Source organism: Stegostoma tigrinum, chromosome 23 (genome assembly GCF_030684315.1).
Source record: "Stegostoma tigrinum isolate sSteTig4 chromosome 23, sSteTig4.hap1, whole genome shotgun sequence".
In the NCBI taxonomy this organism is placed as follows: Eukaryota; Metazoa; Chordata; class Chondrichthyes; order Orectolobiformes; family Stegostomatidae; genus Stegostoma; species Stegostoma tigrinum.
Genome location: NC_081376.1, coordinates 34,230,245 through 34,251,714, shown reverse-complemented (window position 1 = coordinate 34,251,714; position 21,470 = coordinate 34,230,245). Strand labels below are relative to the sequence as shown.

Here is a 21,470-nt window from a genome sequence, read left to right as displayed (position 1 = left end):
CAAGGTTAATGTTTCCAGTTTCAGGATGAACGCGCGGCTGGGTCTGGCTGAAGATCTTGAATCAGATTCACGCTTTCCAAAAAAGGGCACTACCGGTCACGGTGGCAGTGCGGACGCAGTGATTGGTTGTCATTTGAATTGTTACAATGAAAGGGGCGGGGCCCTGGTGGCCGGGCGGAATCCCCGCGTTTGTAGTGCATTAGGAGCTGGCTTATAGGCACATAGTGCCACGTTGCGTTAGTTTTATAGAGGCATGGAATAAATGTTATGAATGTCCAAGCTCATCAGCAGCCGCAGCCGGGGTACAGTTACGTTATTGAGCTTTTTTCCAAGCCGGTACTTTTCTTCCTAACAAAAAAAAAGCAAGATGTTAACTGACAGCATAATAGAGGATTTTGAACGCCGGGAGGAGGAACCGTGGTACCAGCAACAGCAGAATATGGAGCACGGTGAGTTTAAAGTTTAAAGGCGCTTCTCCAGGTTGGAGTTGGTTGACAAGCACCAAGAAAATAGATTGCACGCTGCCAGTTTTATCCTTGCCTTGCTGGTAGATACAGCTGATGAGGGAGATCTGAAATGAAAAACAAAATAATGGAACCAGACATCATCTGGAGAGAAAGAAGCGCTCAATGCTATAAATTTGTGACCTTGCATCGGCACTGTTCTTAAGAATCTTTCTCCTTTAATCTGTGTCTAGCCTGAACCGGGACGGAGGGAAATAATAGCGCTGTTCCCACCCAGTTGACTCGGCTTTTGTGAAAGAGACGAGCACAATGTCTGTGTTTCTTATTCGCAAAGGCCAAGTAAGTTGTTTGTTAATTACAGCCTGTGAACATTGATAAAGGTGTTATTTCCTGAGCAGTGGAGTTTACCGCAGTCGACGTGTGCAGAGCATCAGGAGGCCATTCGGCCAACCGTGTCTTTACTGGCTCTTCTTGAGATATCCATCGAGTTCCCTTCTCATTCACCACAGCTCCCATTCGAAATTTATTTTGAAAATAAATTTTACTTGTACGTTTGCGAGACAAACACCATATCTGGCGAATTTCGTTTCAGACTGCTGTAGAGGCCGGGGTGGGGATTGGTTAGTGGCTCTGTCGCCGGGAGTCCGGCATTGACCTCAGTGTTTGGCGTGGCCTGGCTATCCCGCAGATCTCCGGCCCCTTTCCCGCTTCCCTTGCTGTGTCTGTGTCTGTGGCTGTCTCTGTTTCTGCCTCCGTCTCCTTGTGTGGTGTGTCTCTCTCTCTCTTACACAGCGCGCCTTTTCTCAGTGGCTTGCCCTGGCGAGAGCTGTCGCCATAGAAACCTTGTCCTAGTGAGAGGCTGATCTGCTCTAATCGAAAACCATCCCTTCCCTCCCTCCCCTGGAGCTTTATCTGAATCCCAACCCGTTATTTAACGAGGAAAAGTTGGCTTCCGCTTGGATTAAGAGAACTGGCAGTTTGCCTCCAACTGGACTCTGAGGTGGGAGTTCAGGCTGGCGGAGAGGCTACTTGGCCCCTCGCTTCTGTGCTGGCTCTTTGTAAGAACAAGTTGTGTCACTCCCATGTTCCCTTCATAACCTTACACGTTTCTCCCTTTCCGGAATTTCAAATTGCCCTTCTAGAGTAGAATCTCCTTTTGTTTCTGCTTCGGGGGGGACGGGACACAGAGCTGCTTTGTTAATTATCCTAAAACTGCCCTTTACTAATCGGCCCTCTTGCCACTAGAAATCATCTCTCCTTTTATTTACTCCATCAAATCTCCTCCTCATTATCAGGAAAATCCTCTTAAGCCTCCTCTTCACCTTTGTGCAGAAAGTAGAAACCTTACAATATCTAGACGGGTTTATCACGAGTGTTTTGACAATGCTAAGCCGCTACACAAATCTGAACCTGCCTCTTTGGGATATTTCGAACGGAAACACTTGATACTTGGAAGATATGGACAACGATTTAAGTATGTTTCATGCTGTAATATCTACATGCGCCTTGGGAGTAATATAGTACTAACAACGAGGGGCATCTCTGGATGTGTCCACTGCTCATAATCTGTTGTTCAGGCTGTGTCCTTCCGTTTAACTGATTTTTGTCCATCCATCCATCCAAAGATTGTGACTTTAGACCCCCTCCTCGGAACTCCCGGTGACATGGTTTATCATTAAAAATGAACTTGGCTGATGGGAATTAGTCCACCAGGCTGGTGAGAAATTGAGGTCCTCATATGGACAAGCTGTGGGGTAGGGCCAGCCCATCATTTGGAGTGGGTCCCAGGCTGATATTTGCCTAACTTGCTTTCCCCAGTGTCTCAGAGACAATATGGAAACAAATGTGTTTTTTACTTGCTCTGGAATACACACAGAAACTCATTTAAAGATGTCATAAAAGACTTTTGAGAGATTGGAATTGGAAGGACAGCTTCAGTTCCAACTAGGACACAGCATTAAAATCTGCTGAATAATAAGAAAAAGATGCTCTTTGAAGCACTCAGCAGTATTATCAACATGGGTTCCCATTTTCTTTGTTGCATCCTCCTATTGAATCAGACAATGAAATGAGATTAAATCAGGAGACTCCACGGTCTAAAGGAAATCAAGGACTCTTCACTGTAGACGTCCAAGCAACAATCAGGCAAAACAATTAAAAAGCCATTGAAAAACTGGCAATATGTGATGCTAACAGAGGAATATAGAATTTTTGTTTTGTGGGGTGGGGTTAAACTAGCTGCACAAAGCCAGGCCACATTTGTTTCCTAAATTTATGGTGATCCTGATACAGCAGTTTACAAACCCTCCAAGAAAATCATTTTTAAGTGGTAATCTGGTTGAGTCAGTGGGCAGGACCAACAGTCTCTGATTCTGTCTTTTTGTATCTTAGATCAGCCAAAAGCACTGGCTAAAATTCAAGTGAAATGTATGTGGAGTAATGTTGTAAGAGACTGGGAGTTGTAATTTACCCTGCATTTAACTTAATTTTGTTTGTGTGCTGTTACTGAACGATGTTTGAAACACTCACCACATCAGACAATATTAGAGAAATGAGAGTTAAATTTCACGTCTTGCAGTTTCTCCACAGATGCTGCATGGCACTTCCAGCGTGCTCTGTTTCTCTTTCAGGCTTATCATATTTTTGTTTTTGTTTTGCCCTTTTACCAACCTTTTCTCTAGTGACCTGATTGCCTGTCTGCCTTCAGTGCTGTAGTTATTGGATTCACTGTCCCATGCTGTTGAAATCAATATTTTTGCCAATCCTGACTGCTTCTGTCGCATGCTTTATACTTTTGTGGTTTAAATATGCCACTAAAAGGAAATAAAATCGCATTTATGTTGTGCCTTTCTTGAACTATCTCAGTTTTTAAGCAACGAATGATGTAGTTTTGAAGTTGTAGGGAATCTACGTACAGCGTAGGTCTTGAACAACACCTCAACGTATGATTGCCATCTTGCTTTCCTTTTAGTGGTGTTGGTTGAGGGATAACCATCTAACCTGCTTTTCGTTGAATAATTCTATGCAATCTTTTCCAGCTGCTTGAGAGAGGGAGAAAGGCACTTTGGTTTATTGTCTCACCCAAAAGTCAGGGCCTGAGATAGTGAGCATTCCCTTTTTGTACAGCACTGATTAGGTTCAAGTCTTGGAGAGGGGCTTCAACCTTCTGACTTGGGCAAAAGTGCTACTCACTGAGCCATAGCCGACACCATTGATAATTTGAAGGAAAAATGTCTTTAGTTGTAGGTTGTCTACCTGAGACCATTGTTAGCAAGGCCAGTTGGTGCCCTCCTGGAGATGCCACTCTGTCTGATTTGCTACATTTGACATGGTCTCTATTTCCACTGAAGGTTGTAATGGTACCTAAGGTGATGCTGAAGTCGAGCTGAAAGGTGGTTTGCATTGTGTTTACTGCTGCTGACGTCTTGTGTCAGATTGTGGTTATAAAATGCTCATATAGTGACAAACAGTGTTAATCCTTGGATTTATCTACTCTGTCAGAATATGTGTTTTAAAAAAAGGGCAAGTTGTTGATGTAATCTTGTCTTTAATTGAATAATTGTTTTCTCAGCGGTAATCATCAAACTAAGTTAAAGTGAGATCCTGTACAATGTGGACTTTCAAGTTTGGAGAAATGTAATCTCTAAGGTAGCAAGTGGCAAGTGAAGAGTGAATGTAAGAGTTGGGGGCTGGTTTCTGAATAATTTTGAGATTTTGAGACAAAGGGAAATAGAGGCACAATTAGTACTGAAAAGCTTTTGAGGTGACCTGTTCACCTCTCCTTTCCTCCTCTTTTCCCGAACCCAGCATGTGTTTGCCACTTAAGCCCTAAAGAAATGTATGAATCTAGAAACAAGGTTTAAAATTGAGTGATAGTGGGTCACAAGCGCATGTTCAAATCAGGAAAAACATTGATACAGATCACACTGAAGAAATTCTGCACCCAGTTTATTATGGAAAAAAAAACCTTGACATCATGAACTTGAATGAACTGTTGGGGGCTGAGAGGGATTAGAGTAAATGTCTGTGGTTGAAGTATAAGGAGCTGAGATGGCCTCCTTCCCCAGTATTATTGATAACACTTGTTCATTTATTTTTGTTCATTTTCAGACCTACACCTGGCAGCTGAGTTGGGGAAAACATTGTTGGATCGCAATACAGAGTTGGAGGAAGCCCTTCAGCAAATGTATGGGACCAATCAGGAGCAGCTCCAAGAGATTGAGGTGAGAAGTGGAGCCTGTAACTTCATTTTGTTTTCGAAACATCAAGATCAGAATCAGTGAGTGCTGTATTTGGCACAGATCGGAAGTCTGCTATGAAATCCCTTGTCTGAGTGTATAACGTGTAAGAGCTTTTAGCCTTTGCACTTCTGCTGTCTTATGTTCTTATCAAACAGACCTTTGCTATGTAGGTGGATTTTCAGAACAAAGTCTGATCAAGTACTTCAATAACCCCTGGTGTGGCCTATATTGCAAACATATTATTGACAAAACTGTTACCCACTTCTACTAGATAGGCTGGCACTTAGCTGTATTTTCCATCTTAAGTGGGTAGCCTGCCAATGTGCACACACACTCTGGCAGGTATTTGAGTAGTTATCAGGCAGTTTATAACAAGCCCATTGCCCCATTCCTTCAACCAGGTGCCCAAGTGTTGATGTAACTTACTGGTTGAGTGTGGCACTGATGAGGAAACTCTCAAACTGGATGTCCTTATTCGGTCCCTTTTGACTGTTCTGCTCAATAAATCATGGCTGATTTATATCTTTGTCTGAGCTGCTATCCCTAATACCCCTGCTTAGCAAAAGTCAATCAAAGGTGTTTGACAGGATCATGAAATTCTTGAGTGGAGTCATGGGAAGCTGAGGATTGGACCAGTATGATTTCTGAACATCTGCCTTTCTCTCTCTGTAGGAGGGGAATAAAGGAAATGGGAAAATTTCAGCCCCTGTTTTGCCACAGTTTCATTTCCTTCTTACTGAGTGGATTCTTGCTGTTTAGAGGCACAGGCACTGAGAATTGCAGGGAGGAACCAGACCTTATTAATGCTAGAATTTACACATAAACCAAAAGCCTGTGATATTTTGTTTCTCTTTCTGCACTGAGTGAGACATCCCACTGGCATTAGTGAATGCTGAGAAGCTACAAAGAATTTGTGCTACTTAATAGCATGTTTTAAACAGAATCTTCTACTAAATAGCCTATTTGCTGGACCTCTATATACCCTGCCGCCTCCTTTGTCCTCCACCCCCAAAAAAAAGCCCGCTTTGTTATGGTTGCTGGCTTTCACCCTGTTATCAGCATTGGGATCACATAAGCTACACAATCGCGCAAGGCTTTGGGTGGATCCAGTGACTGACATTTTCTGTTCTGTTGTAAAGCGCCAGCACTGAACTGAGTCTTTGTACAGGGCTCCCATGGAGTAGCACCCACTCCTATCTCTGTCCCGTGTTGAAGATGTTTTCTTTCTGCTCTGAAATGAGGTGTTTGTTGTGATTTGCAGTAAAACCAGTTGGGTGACATGATTGGTACAAATGGAAAGAAAGAACTTGCATTTATGCAGCGCCTTCCGTGGCTGCTGGAGGTACTGAAGCACTTCAAAGTGTAGTCATGGTTTTAACTGTATGCATAGTGAGCACTCTCACTCAGCAAGGAGTGACGCTGGGTGAGGAATAAATATCGGCCAGGACAGCCTATTCATCTTTGAATAGTGCTGTGGGATCTTTAACACCCACCTGTAAGGGTGGACAGGGCTGTGTTTAACATGCCATCAAGAATATAACACCCCTGACAATAGCATTGCATAGGTGTGTGTCAGCTCTAGTCTGTGAGTCTAAGTCCTGGAGTGGGACTTGACCTTGTACCTTCTGATTCAGTAACTACAATGCCACCCGCTAGTAAAAGCAAAGTGAATTTCTCGATGGTTCTGGCCTTTTCCAAAATTTTTCTTTATTCTTTTTAATGACTGCAACTAGAGAATTTAAACAGAAATTCTTGGCTTTTAGTTTTGTTATCCAGAGTGTGCAGTGACAATTTAAATATTAAAAATTAAACATATTCTTGAAGGTAGCAGTGAGCATGTTTATGAGCCGCTGCAGCTGTACACCTACTGAGTTTTCAATCCAAATTTAAAAAAAAAGACAGTGGTTTGCTTTGCTATTTTGGGGGGCACTTTGGAGTAAACGGAATTGTTGAGGGTTGTAAGCCAGACTGCACAAGTTGCTATGAATTCCTCACCAGATGGTGAGTTTTAGTGACTTTTTTAAAGTTGGTAGGTTCTTGGCCATTGTTAATGAGACTAGCCATTTTATTAAAATTTTAAATTCCCTTGACTTCCAGTTGGTATTGAGTTTTGAACTTCTGTCCTTGGAGCAGTACACAGTCTTCTGGATTGCCAGTCTAGTAACATTACCGCTGTGCTACCATTCATAGTTTGTTTTTGTATTGATGTTGATTTTTGAAGGATAAGTATGCTCAATGACATTGTGGACAGATTATATGACTGCAGGGTGGGGTGGAAAGGGAGGTGGGGGGGAAGAGAGAGAGAGAGAAGAAAAATAACATGTTCAGTCAACACTGCATGATGCAATAACCCTTCCGTGCTGTCGAATGATGTGTAGGGCTGGAATGTCTGTAGACTGTAATGTGTGTGTGTGTGGTGTAGTGAGGAATGGGAGCCAGAAACAATCCTGACGACTGCTTCCTGTTTGGGATTTGGGTGGATGTTGCTTGGATTACAGTGTCTGAATCCACCAGTGACGTAATGTGCAGCTGCTGTACTTCTGAAGAAACCTGGACTTTTGCTGCTCTCCAGTTCAACGCTCCAATCCCAACCCCAACTGTCAGCTTCACAAACACAACCTTCTCTTCTGTTAGTTACAAAGTCATCACAGAATCAGCTGGCTGACTAGAAGCTGTCCATAGACCTTAACCAAACACTGGTCACATGTCCCTAATCGTGTCAGTTTTTTTGATAATATCACTGAAGTATACTGGGACTTGAGTTTATATAAAATGTTTTATGCTGGAAATAAAGTTACTGTCAAAAAATTAGGTGAAAAGTGATCTATGCTGATGTAGTATGGCTTGGTACGAGTTGAGTTTTGGCCTTCAGAGGAGTTTGTAGCTGACAGTCTCAAGAGGTTTCATCTTGTCTGCTCCGATCCTGCTACAGCAAGTCAAAAAGCTCATAACCAATAAATCTACCTCCAGTTAAGTGACCCATGAATGCTAAGCTTTTAAAAGAAACCAGAAAATGCGCTGTGTGTCAGTTGGTACCAGTAAAGAGAGAAGACTGGGTCTGCAGGTCTGTGTGACTTATTTTTCTTCTAAAGCTCTCATTTCTGCCATTTTCAATTGTTCCTGTTTTCATATTTGGCTGCTTTCTATCTTGGTACTACAGAAGTTAACAAGATCTGAACCTTATGTTGTATTGCTACACGGGGAGTGTTTGTCCTAGAGCAGAATAAAAGCAATTTCAGCAAATCTCTTCTGAAAGAAAAGGATTTGTAGCATTACCTGCCAGAATTCCTCATATCACAAATTTTCATTACAATACCATTCCCAGCTTTCTCCTTTCTCTCCTCAGAATTGGGCTTTACCCTGGACTTTTTTTTAAACTTTGAAAACATCTTTCCTTCTTTTTATGGATAATCTCTCACTTGCTTTGAAGTGCATCTTCCACAGTTTTGTCCGTTCACTTACTCTGTTGATATGTTTGCAGCTTTATGCTAACATCTACACTGTGTACAATGTTGCCTATCTGCCATGATTACAACAATCACAGGAGAATCAGGTTAAATGATTGCTGGAGATACCAAAGGTTCGGTGTTGAGGGACCAGAAACTGAAGGTGTTTTTTTTAAGTGAATAGACGAGATTTGATTCTTAGTCCATCCGTTTGTTAACCAGCAGCAAAATGGATTGCAGTTTGCAGGAGTGCATGTTTCCTGTCTTGAAGGTTTTACTTGAAGGGTTCTGAATGGGTGAACGTTCTGTGAGGCAGCCTGGGCATTATAAATTTTCGACAGCACATTTTTTCCCATCGGGAGCTACTGCAGGTGGGGATTGATGAAATATCTGGAAAAGCTCAGCAGGTCTGGTAGTACCTGTGGGGAGAAATCAGAGTTAACGTTTCTGGTTTGGGGAAAGGTCTCCAGGCCCAAAACATTAACTCTGATTTCTCCCCAGGGATGCTGCCAGATCTGAGTTTTTCCAACAATTTCTATTTTACTGTAATTTCCAGCATCTCCAGTTCTTTCAGGTTTTATTTTTGATGAAATGGGTGCCCTGCCTGAAATACTAACTTCCTCTTTTTTAAAAAATTTTTCCCCAGTCATTGCTCAGTACCTAGCACTTCCCCCACTTCTTCATGAAGGTACAGAGTTGAAAACCAACTCCAGGATTTGAGCACAATGATCAAGGCTAACACACTGGGGCAGTACCCAGGGACTCCTGCTCTCTGAGGTACTATCTCCAATTAAATCTATTGAAGAAACAAAAACAAATTTGCTGGAAAAGCTCAGCAGGTCTGGCAGCATCTGCAAAGGAGAAATATATTGAGGTCCTGTTTACCACCTCGGACAGATGTAAATGATGCACGATACTATTTTGAAGAGAAGTAGTGTCTCCCTGGTACCAGGAGGGGTTAGAATTGATGAAATAGCTGACAAATCAACATCACGCACCAATCCGATTCATTATCACATGCTGCCACCTTTTCCTATAATTACAGCAGTGACTGCAGTTCAAGTATGTCATTGGTTTGTAAAGTGTTTTGAATCATCCAGCAGTCATGAAAATTGCTGTTAATTTCAACTGTTTTCCTCCTCCCTGCATCCCCCACCATCACCACCACCTGTTCCTCTGTCCTGGCTGACTGTATTAACTCTCAGAAATCTGAACCTTCCTAGTGGTGCGGTCGGTGGGGTGCCAAGATGATGAATCCTTGCACATGGCCGTCACTTGATTTGTGTTTTTTTTTTTGGGAAGGTCTGTATTGTTCCTTCATGCCTTGCTGAGACTTCTCGTAATGGGTGGATAAACATGTGCAGTGTGAATTCCAGTCTAACCCTTCACTGCTAACTGACTTCAGTTTGTCTTTCAGTATTTAACAAAACAGATTGAACTACTCCGTCAGATGAACGAGCAACACGCTAAAGTTTATGAGCAACTTGACGTGACTGCTCGAGAGTTGGAGGTGACCAATCAGAAACTTGTAATGGAAAGCAAGGCATCACAAAATAAGATTATGAGGTAATTAAATATTTTGGGCCTAAAATATCTTGACCATTAAAAATCTTATGTGCCTAAGGTTAGACATTTTGAGTCAATGTTTTATGAATGAAAATGACCACAGCAACATTTGCCATTCAATATGGCTATGTCAGCAGTCACAAGTGGAATTGCATGCTTGCCCATAAGGTGGGTCCGTAAGATTTTTAACTAACACCATCCAGTATACAATAAGTGTTCAACTGATGCTCTTGGCTATGTAACTAGACCGGGTCTTGATTAACAAACTGGTAGACAACATGCAATCACAGGATAAATGAAGATTTGAATTTAGGGCAGACAGTGTGATGTTACTAAACTTGCTAAATGATCTTTATTGACTGACATGTTGGCTGTGCTGCCACACTTGGTGTTTCTGCCTAATTAGTAAAGCCATTCAATATTAAACTAAAGATGGCGTTGAAAGCAGAAAGTGTGTGAGACTGTGTGTGCATGATATTGGTCTATCTAGAGTGAGTCAGTATGTGTTTTGGGTGGGTTCTACGTGGCTATTTTGCTTAGATCAGTATGTGTGCATTCCTGTATACATGCTATTTAACTTGTTTCAACTTTGATTTCAAATGTTACTAATTTCTGCAGGTGATATGAAACTCTGATAGCCAACCACTATTAAATAGTGAGAATTAACATGGAGGGGCCATTAGGATTGAAAGTAAAATAAGGGAGGTAGACAACTTGGATGGTCAGAACTCTGGGGAAGAAATTCCAGAGTTTAGAAATTGGATAGCAATGGTAGATTGAAGGAACCTGATGTGAGTGCAGATAGAACACTTATTTTTTTAATTAAGTTCAAAGTCTCTTGACACCCTTGCCTAGTACAAACTCTCCAACTTGATAGTGCCCCTAAATCTCCATCAGCATCTAGGGATGTTTACCTAATAATTGGGTCAAGTTTTAGACTTCTATTGAATCCAACTCAAAATCATCTTGTACATCTAAATTGTAAATCTGCTGAAATCACAATCCTCTTCACTAAGGTCTCCAAGTTGCTAGCATGTTTGTCAGACTGATCGTTTACTTGCCGCTGTGACCTCTGCTGCAGCTCTCTACAAACAGTTTTAAATGGATTTGTCTGACTGTGTTTTTGGTAGCTTAGCAGAGACGATCGAGAGTCTACAGTCTCATGTTGATGAGCTCCAGAGACAATTGGAGGAGCTGAAGGACAATTCACAACAAGAGGGAACTGAGCAAAAGAGGACAATGCATAGCCTTCCGTGTCTGAAAGAGTTGTATGATCTTCGAAAGTAAGTCCCACCATCAGTGTTCTTCTATTAAAACTGAAACATTTTCTCAGTGTCTGCATGTTTGTCCTTGTCAAGCTGACATTTACAGTGCTCCTTGAGATTGAGGATTTATCGTGGCTCAGGTGAGTGCTGCTTTCAGCTCTGAATCAGAAAGCCCTGGGGTTCTATTCTCCGTGCAGAGATTTGCATCTGTAATCCAGGCTGGCACTCTCTCACTACAATAAGGGAGTGCTGCACTGTCTGATCTTGTCGAATTGAGGCCCTGACTGACCTCCCAGTAAATGTAAATTACTCCATGGTGACAATCTTAAAGAATGGCTGAGATTTCCCTGAATTCCTGGGTCAAATGTTATCCTTGTACCAGCTACTAAAACTTGATCAAAATAAGAACCGAAAGAACTGCGGATGCTGTAAATCAGGAACAAAAACAGAAATTGCTGGAAACCCAACAGGTCTGACAGCCTCTGTGAAGTAATATTGAGAGTTTAACATTTTGGGCCCGGTGACCCTTTGATTCTTGGGAGCTCCTTTGGTGGATCACAGCCTTTAAAATCTCAAAAAAAATCTGGGATAAGCTTCTGTCAAACTGCATGCATGTAGTCCTTGCTGACATCACCCTAGGCCGCTACGATAATGTGTTCTTGATGTTAAAGCTCTTCCAGAACTGTCCTTATCCACCTCAGTGACTGCAACCAGCCTCTTAAATGTGCACCTTAAATAATAAGCATTAAAAGCAGCTATTGTACCACAGCCCATAGGTTGAAAGGGAGAGGTTGTGTTTGGGTGTAGAAATAACACTTTGAGGTTTCTGAAAACATCAATTCGGGTAGTGTCTCCCACCCATCCTCCTCCTCCAACCAAAAAAAAGGTTCTGTGCGCCTGATTGGTAAGGTAACAAGTTTATTTTTTATTCTTTTATTTTTAAACAGTCTCTTTGGGAATTTAGAATAATGGGAACGGAGGTCAGGGCAGTTGAATGTTCCTCCTGCAGAATGTGGAAGGTAAGGGTCACCACTAGTGTCCCTGCTGACTACATCTGCGGGAAGTGCACCCAACTCCAGCTCCTCGCAAACCGCGTTAGGGAACTGGAGCTGGAGCTGGATGAACTTCGGATCATTCGGGAGGCAGAGGGGGTTATTGAGAGGAGTTACAGGGAGGTAGTCACTCCTCAGGTACAAGTAAAAGGCAGATGGCTTACGGTCAGGAGACAGAAAGGGAACCTGCAGGCAGTGCAGGGTTCCCCTGTGGCCATTCCCCTCAACAATAAGTATACCGTTTTGGATACTGTTGGAGGGGACAACTTACCAGGGGAAAGCAGTGGGGCACAGGTCTCTGGCACAGAGTCTGTCCCTGCTGCTCAAAAGGGAAGGGGGAAGAGGAGCAGAGCAGTAGTCATTGGGGACTCCATGGTTAGGGGGACAGATAGGTTCTGTGGGGACGAGAGAGACTCACGGTTGGTGTGTTGCCTCCCAGGTGCCAGGGTGCATGATGTCTCTGATCGTGTTTTTGGGATCCTTAAGGGGGAGGAGGAGCAGCCCCAAGTCGTGGTCAACATTGGCACCAACGACATAGGTAGGAAGAGAGATGGGGATTTAAGGCAGAAATTCAGGGAGCTAGGATGGAAGCTTAGAGCTAGGACGAACAGAGTTGTGGTCTCTGGTTTGTTGCCCGTGCCACGTGCTAGTGAGGTGAGGAATAAGGAGAGAAAGGAGTTGAACACATGGCTACAGGGATGGTGCAGGAGGTAGAGTTTTGGATTCTTGGATAATTGGAGCTCTTTCTGGGGTAGGTGGGACCTCTACAAGCAGGATGGTCTTCACCTGAACCAGAGGGGTACTGATATCCTGGGGGGGGAAATTTGCTAAGGCTATTTGGGTGGGTTTAAACTAATTCAGCAGGGGGATGGGAACCAAGATTGTAGTTCGAGTATAGAAAAGGTTGAGAGTAGAGAGGTCCGAAATAAAGTTTCAGGGACGCAAGATGGCACCGGCAAGCAAGAAGTTGGATTGAAGTGTGTCTACTTCAACGCCAGGAGCGTCCGGAATAAGGTGGGTGAACTTGCAGCATGGGTTAGTACCTGGGACTTCGATGTTGTGGCCATTTCGGAGACCTGGCTAGAGCAGGGACAGGAATGGTTGTTGCAGGTTCCGGGATTTAGATGTTTCAGTAAGAACAGAGAAGATGGTAAGAGGAGAGGGTGTGGTATTGTTGGTCAAGGACAGTATTACAGTTGCAGAAAAGATGTTTCAGGATTCATCAACTGAGGTAGTATGGGCTGAGGTTAGAAACAGGAAAGGAGAGGTCACCCTGTTGGGAGTTTTCTATAGGCCTCCGAATAGTTCCAGATATGTAGAGGAAAGGATAGCAAAGATGATTCTCGATAGGAGTGAGAGACAGGGTAGTTGTCATGGGGGACTTCAACTTTTCAAATATTGACTAGGAACACTATAGTTTGAGTACTACAGATGGATCAGTTTTTGTCCAGTGTGTGCAGGAGGGCTTCCTGGCACAGTATGTAGACAGGCCAACAAGGGGCGAAGCCACATTAGGTTTGGTACTGGGTAATGAGCCCGGCCAGGTGTTAGATTTGGAAGTAGGTGAGCACTTTGGTGATAGTGATCACAATTCTGTTATGTCTACTTTAGTGATGGAAAGGGATAGGTGTATACCATTGGGCAAGAGTTATAGCTAGGGGAAAGGCAATTACGATGAGATTAGGCAAGATTTAGGGAGCATAGGATGGGGAAGGAAACTGCAGGGGATGGGCTCATTAGAAATGTGGAGCCTATTTGAGGAAAAGCTTGTGTGTGTCCTAGATAAGTATGTACCTGTCAGGCATGGAGGAAGCTGTAGAGCGCGGGAGCCGTGGTTTACGAAGGAAGTGGAATCTCTGGTCAAGAGAAAGAAGAAGGCTTATGTTAGGATGAGATGTGAAGGCTCAGTTAGGGCGCTTGAGGGCTATGAGGTAGCCAGGAAACACCTAAAGAGAGCTGAGAAGAGCCAGGAGGATACATGAGAAGTTGTTGGCGGATAGCCTTACGGTTTACCCTGATCCTTTCTATAGGCATTTAAGGAATAAAAGAATGACGAAAGTAAGATTGGGGCCAATCAAGGATAGTAGTGGTAAGTTGTGTATGGAGTCAGATGAGATAGGGGAAGCAATAAATGAATGTTTTTCGACAGTATTCACCCTAGAAAACGACAATGTTGTCGAGGAGAATACTGAGATACAGGCTACTAGACTAGGTGGGATTGAGGTTCACAAGGAAGAGGTATTATCTATCTTCACCCTCTGAAGGATTTCTAAGTCGCCTGGGCCGGATGGAATTTATCCCAGGATCCTCTGGGAACCCAGGGAGGAGATGGCCGATCCTGTGGCACTGGTCTTTAACTCGTCATTGTCTGTAGGAATAGTGCCAGACGACTGGAGGATAGCAAATGTGGTTCCCCTGTTCAAGAAGGGGAGTAGAGACAACCCTGGTAATTATAGACCAGTGAGCCTTACCTCCACTGTTGGAAAAGGTTATAAGAGAGAGGATTTATAATCATCTAGAAAAGAATAAATTGATTAGGGATAGTCAGCACGGTTTTGTGAAGGGAAGGTCGTGCCTCACAAACCTTATTGAGTTCTTTGAGAAGGTGACCAAACAGGTAGATGAGAGTAAACCGGTTGATGTGGTGTATATGGATTTCAGCAAGGCGTTCGATAAGGTTCCCCACAGTAGGCTATTGTACAAAATGTGGAGGAATGGAATTGTGGGAGATATAGCAGTTTGGATCAGAAATTGTCTTCTTTCAGGGTGGTGGTTGATGGGAAATGTTCATCCTGGAGACCAGTTACTAGTGGTCTACCGCACGGGTCAGTGTTGGGTCCACTGCTGTTTGTCATTTTTATAAATGACCTGGATGAGGGTGTAGAAGGTGTGTAGTAAATTTGCAGATGACACCAAGGTCGGTGGAGTTGTGGATAGTGACGAAAGATGCTGTAGGTTGCAGAGAGACATAGATAAGCTGCAGAGCTGGGCTGAGAGGTGGCAAATGGAGTTTAATGCAGACAAGTGTGAGGTGATGCAGGTGATGACCGTAGGAGTAACCAGAAGGCAAAGTACTGGGCTAATGGTAAGATTCTTGGTAGTGTAGATGAGCAGAGAGGTCTTGGTGTCCATGTACACAGATCCTTGAAAGTTGCCACCCAGGTTGACAAGGCTGTTAAGAAGGCATACAGTGTTTTAGCTTTTATTAATAGAGGGATGGAGTTCTGGAACCAAGAGGTTATGCTGCAGCTGTACAAAACTCTGGTGTGGCTACACTTGGAGTATTGTGTACAGTTCTGGTCACCGCATTTATAAGAAGGATGTGGAAGCTTTGGGAAGGCTGCAGAGGAGATTTACTAGGATGTTGCCTGGTATGGAGGGAAGGTCTTACAAGGAAAGGCTGAGGGACTTGAGGCTGTTTTCATTAGAGAGAAGGTTGAGAGGTGACTTAATTGAGACATAGAAAATAATCAGAGGGTTAGATAGGGTGGATAGGGAGAGCCTTTTTCCTAGGATGGTGACGGCGAGCACGAGGGGGCATAGCTTTAAATTGAGGGGTGTGAGATATAGGACAGATGTCAGAGGTAGTTTCTTTACTCAGAGTAGTAAGGGAACGGAATGCTTTGCCTGCAACGGTGGTAGGTTCGCCAACTTTAAGTACATTTAAGTCATCATTGGACAAGCATATGGACGTACATGGAATAGTGTAGGTTAGATGGGCTTCAGATTGGTATGACAGGTCGGCACAACATTGAGGGCCGAAGGGCCTGTACTGTGCTCTTATGTTCTGTGTTCTATCAATGGTGGAGGATGCCTTAGTACACATTATCCAGGATGAGGAGAATTCTGAAATCCAAATATCTTTTCCTGCAATACTTTCTAAAAACATTTTCCAAAACAACATCGGTAAAGTCAGAAAACAATTTGCCCAGTCATCCAACCTCTCTTGACCTGAAGTGGATGCCCAGAGTAGCCTTAAGGTAACGTTTCATGTCTCCTGGGTTAGAGCTGAAAGTTAGCAGTGCAGAGTGAATTCGTCATTAAGACCTGGGAGGAGATCAGAAAGGAGAATGTGTGCAGTCAAATTATTCAAGGAATGTGGAATATCCCAGTCTCGATTCTGCCCTGTGTGGCTCTCTTTCTGTCTCTCCCAACACCCTATCCTCCCTTGCCATCACAGCTGGTTGTACACCCAGTCCAGCCTGCCTTAGGGTTGAGGGGCAGGGGTTACTGATCAGACCATGAAGGGAGAGCTGGCGCTGCCACTACAGCTGCTGCTGTACCTGCCCGTCCCTTGCACTGTTATTCTTTTAGTACCTGTGCTAGTTTACTATGCACCATGCTGCAGTAAATTTCCCTGTCTCAACTGGGTGGTGGGGTCAAAAACCTCTAGGGCACTGGACTGGACAGCAGAGTTGATTTATGCAATGGCAATAGGACTGCTGGTATTGATGATGGGCTATGTCATGTTACCACTGAAGGAACAGCTTGAATTAGTCTTCTGAAAGCAAGGAAAAGGAGGGTGTTTCTAATGGATTTTAATACATGTTTAGGCAATGTTCTGCTAATTATTGGTATTTTCTGCAGTGTGGTTTAAAGACTAAACATAATTGTATATCCTATCTTTGAGATTGCATTCAGTACCCACAATTTAATGTCTGTCTACTTCTAAGTTATATTGAATTTTAATTCAATAATAGAAATACTGTTAGCAGCAAAGGCAAACTATGGGCAGGGTTGGGAGGAAGTTGCTGACTTAGTGTCTTTTCTAATTAGCCAGTGTGCTGCTAATGACATGATGGAAAAGGATAGACTTTAACCTCCAATACTAGATAGTTAACCTGCTAATTTTTGCCCAATGCTATTTTTTTAATACAAGTGTATATGATGGATAGATGACACCAGGGCTCTGATTTTATTCCTGACAAATGAAAAATTTCCATTGCAATTCCATTACACATACCAAAAGTTTGTAACATCTGATTTAGACACTAGAGTGTGTGCGCGCGTGTGTGCAGAATCTAGTATTTTCTATTCACTGTCTTGTTTGAATGATTAGTTTGCCTAACCCCTTGAACTCCAAGTTTCTGTCTCTAGGCTGACTGCTATCTACTGAGCCAGAGCTGATATTTCCTGAATCTATGTAACTACCCTGTCTCTGGGACTTCGCTTTGATTTACGCAATAGATGTTAGCAGCTGTTACACTTGGCTGGAGAGTCTAGCAATGGAGTTCGTAATCTCCAAGATAAAGGGTTAACCCTTTGGCACAGTAATGAGGAGAAATGTTGTCACTTGGAGTTAAGAATCCAAGATTCGCATAAGATTGAAGTCCATGACCTTTTGGAGACAGGGAAAGTTGCAAAATGGGGATAATGTATGAACATTCAGGACCTAAGATGGTATTGAATGGTGGGTTGGGCTCAGGGCTCAATGCCTGTTTGCAGTTCCTGTTACTGATATTCCATCTCTCTGTCACGTGGGGAGCATGAACACACTGTTGAAAGTTGACTGACTTTTGGAATGTTGTGCTGCTGATGTTTACTGTTTTCTTTTCTCTAACAGGTACTTTGTGTACGACCACTTGTTTGCTGCCGAGATCACGTCTGATGAAATGCACGTTCATCCACTGGAGGACGAGAATGGGAAGCTAAAGAAGAATATGAGGATGCTGCAGGCTCAGCTGACCCTGGAGAGGCAGAGGAGAGAGTGTGTGGAGCAGGAATATTCTCTGTTGCTGAAGGAGAATGGTGAGCTGGAGAGAAGCCTCTCCAGTTTGGATGAATACAAACAAAGTATCCAAGAGCTGGAGAACAAAGTGATGGAATTGCGTCAGAGAGGTCAAGGGGCAGCTAACTTTGTCAGTGTGGTGGACAATCTACTCCCTGAATCCTTCCTGTTTTCTGGGAAGGATTCTTTGGGCAGTGAGCAATTCTCTGGGATCAAGGTTTGTGTGAACGGAGAGATCTTGCCTGCTGAGCAGACTCTGTTGCTGTCCAGTGAGACCGTACAGAAGAGCAGCTCTGATGAAGATCTGGTGAAAGGCCATGAGCAGACCTGTATCAGGAGGGCTGAGGCAGTTCGTCAGCGAGGAATCTCCCTTCTGAATGAGGTGGACGAGCAGTACATTGCCCTGCAGATGAAATACAATGAGCTGCTGAGCAGGTGCCATCCCCAGGGGGAAACACTGAACCACAAAGCTGTGCAAACCTCTCAGCGTCTCTGCCAGGACAAGGCTGATCGAAGCCTTCCCATTGCTGAGCCCTTGAGGAATGAGTCAGTAACTTGTACTACTCAGCAACTTCCCACTGTAGAACTGACCAGCTCTGCCAATAACTCCCAGCCAGAATACAAAGTTTTGTTCAAAGAAATCTTCAGTTGTATCCAAAAAACGAAAGAAGAGATCAATGAAAGCCGATCAAAATACAAATCTGTCTCCTTGCAATATCCAAATGTAGCTCAACTACAGCAAGAGGAATAGAAAAATTACCAGAATTGTATCTGTGTAGTTGCAATAAAGCATTAGGAACTGAAAAGCCACAAGACAACCTCGTAACTTATTTTGTAAAATGAATATTCCTTTGAGGAAGGACTTGAAAGGATCCAAGAATCAAAAGCAGCTGTTTGATATAAATGTATTTCTAAGTCGTGTGTGTGTGGGACTTTCTCAAGCAAAGAAAGTCCACATTTTTAAAAAAACTAAATGTATTTCTGCCTTTGGATTGTCTAAATGATTATTGGTCATTTTCTAAATGTAAGGAATCTTGAGTTACTGAAATAGATAGTTAATCATATAAACTGCAGGGGAAGGAGCAGCTATTTTCCAATAATCCCAAGACCTGCTTAGCCAGAGAGGTCTTTGTATCAGTCTCAGGTTTTATTGGCCTCTTTACAATGGGAGTGCCACATTGGCCTGGGTTGCTGGTGCCAGGCTGGAAACCTCTGTGCACTACCTAGTGACCTACCTAGTGACCTTCACAGGTGCATGCCTATGAATTGAGTTTGTGCTGACCCCATGGTCCAATAACTCTCTTTCTACCAGATGATATCAAAAGTCAGATAATGACTGCAAAGTACCCTGGAATAGTGTCCCAATGTAGACTGACTCTATAACTCCCGTTATTCTCTACTGTATAAAGAATTGCTTTGCTTTAAAGGTGAGGAAAGAGGGATGGTGTTGAAAGTAATGCTTAGGGAGTTTTTTTCCTCTTGAGCATAGTGGCGTATACCTTGCTCTTATTTGAAAGAATAAAATTGTGTAGGGACAAAAGTCTTTAGTTCAGTTTTATATTTGCTGCACTTTCCTATTGTGTAATACTGTGTACAGGGCATTTCAAAATCTCTCCACTCAAGTGTTATTGTCAGGTTGGCACAAGACTTTGTTTCCTCCTTTTTTTTTTTGGGGAATGTATGAGGTTACATTTGGAAATGTCCACTTAACAATGAGTTTGAGAGGGATGTACATTTTATATACATCAGCCAGGATGTTCCAAAGTGCTTTACAGCCTATTATTGCATAATAATAGTCAGTATTTCAGAAAGAACTGACAGCAGTGATGTGATAGCAACCAGATAATTTGAGTGTTCATGCATTTCTCCAATCTGTTGACCAGTTGGAGATCTTCTACTGATGTGGAATCATCTTTTTTATGTTCAGTAGGAACCTGCTGGCTAAGCTACAATAATTGAAAGTGGGTGACTAGCCAGACCATATTCACAGCTGCTTTTTAAAACTTTCAGATGTGAACACACTGGGTGAAAGTGTGTGTTGGCAGCTAGAGTTTGTGTTTGGCAAGCTCAGTTCAGAAAATACTGAAAATTCAGCAGGTCAGCATCAATGAAGAGGAGAGTTATTAACATTGCAAGTATGAATGCTTCTTTAGAACTGGAGATCACAAGACAATCTACAGGAAAAAATAGGTGGAATAAGAGGACATGGAATGATTTGTGTAATGCTTAAGTGGTGAATGAGAGAGGCTGCTAGCAATGAAATGTGTACTTGGGGGACACCCCATGTTTAATTTTTGAGCTTGAGTTGACATTTTAAGCTGGAAAGGTAGGAGTGAAATGGGTTTTGGAGTTGCAGGAAAGTGAAGGATAAAATACACAAGTGGAAGAGAGGGGAACAGAACTGTCAACCTTTGGTTAGTGGTACCTTTTTAAGAGGTGACTGAGATACTGGGTATTTGTGAATTTGGCTGAATTGACTAACACTGCCAGGCTTTCCATGAGAAGTGACAATTGAAATTCTGGAAATGTTCCAATACTCCTACCATGGCAGGAGTAATTGGTTTCCTAAGGGGAAAATATGGGAAGAGCTTAAGAAGCACACAGGGATTTAACTGCTACCAAATTCAGGTGTAGGCTTTGGTCGATTTTAATTATATACAATTCTTAGGCAGGCTGTGGAACACAAATGTCTGGAGGGATGCAATGTGTTTTTATGATTACAGAAGTTTGTGATGGTTTTCAAAAGGCTTTATTTATAAATACATAGCTTGCTACACCAGCCATACTGCCTATGTTTGTCAGTCACTGCAACGCAGTTTTATGAACCAATTGGAAACTTAAACTTGTGGTGCTGTGAGATTTGTCCCTTTGTCACATGACTACAGGAGCTTATTGTGAATTCATAAACATTGTTCTGATTCAATGTCTAAACTTGAAATAGGTGGTTAGTGGAAATGAGAATTTATATTCAAAAGTTGGTTTAATGCAGTGTTTTGTATGACAATGTAGAATTGTTCTGGAATTGCTGATTTATATTGAACATTGTCTCCATGTGTGCAAATTGTTCAAGTCAGTATTTGAAGTTCATAATAAATAAGTTCTGATTTTCAGCTTTTATGGTTTGTTTATGCCTTGGTTCAATTTTGTATAAGCCTGGAAAAACTCTAAATGGAATAAATAGTGAAATGGAATCAAGGAATTGATTTAATTATTGTAGAGGGGGAAGGTGTTGGGCTGCAATTAATGGAATGTATCACTAAGTAAATAAACCAAAACATGCAATAAACTAGGAATTGACTATTCCATTGAAACTTCTAGATTAACAAACTAATTTGGGGGTGATGCTAGAAAAGGAAAACACAGTAGTGGCTCTCAAGCAGTGGAGTTAGAGAGACAACCTTTTAATTGTGATTTTAAAAATGACAAAAGGAAGGTTTGAAATTACCAAAACAATTCAATAGTCTTAGTGATTCAGAAGCCTTTTCAGACCTCTCCTAGAAAGAGGTCTACCACCTTCTAGTTCCTGTTGCCCTGTCTGTCCCTAGTGTATTAACTGAATGCTCCCTTCCACTTCAAACAATTGTCCTCTTCCCTATTCCATAGCCTTCCTTTATCTATTATCCATTGATAAAACCTCTACCTGTATTTAGAAGGAAGAGAGTATTATGTAATTGACGTACTTTTTGTTGAATGGTCTTTTATACAACT

The 21,470-nt window shown here is 42.6% G+C and overlaps 1 protein-coding gene across 1 annotated transcript; it reads left to right on the top strand.

Moving 5' to 3' along the window:
- The first annotated feature begins 189 nt into the window (after positions 1 to 189).
- Positions 190 to 20,999, top strand: cdr2a (cerebellar degeneration-related protein 2a). Its single transcript, XM_048551677.2, has 5 exons — positions 190 to 449; positions 4,575 to 4,687; positions 9,569 to 9,717; positions 10,848 to 11,000; positions 17,598 to 20,999. The coding sequence occupies exons 1-5, from the start codon at positions 368 to 370 to the stop codon at positions 18,511 to 18,513; spliced, it is 1,413 nt and encodes a 470-aa protein (XP_048407634.1). The 5' UTR covers positions 190 to 367; the 3' UTR covers positions 18,514 to 20,999.
- The last annotated feature ends 471 nt before the right edge of the window (positions 21,000 to 21,470 follow it).

What these genes read in the sequence shown, in the direction of transcription:
- cdr2a (XM_048551677.2), top strand. Translation starts at nt 368, where the DNA reads ATGTTAACTGACAGCATAATAGAGGATTTTGAACGCCGGGAGGAGGAA. An exon ending in ACAGCAGAATATGGAGCACG is followed by an intron (nt 450 to 4,574) that starts GTGAGTTTAAAG and finishes GTTCATTTTCAG; the next exon opens with ACCTACACCTGGCAGCTGAG. An exon ending in AGCAGCTCCAAGAGATTGAG is followed by an intron (nt 4,688 to 9,568) that starts GTGAGAAGTGGA and finishes TTTGTCTTTCAG; the next exon opens with TATTTAACAAAACAGATTGA.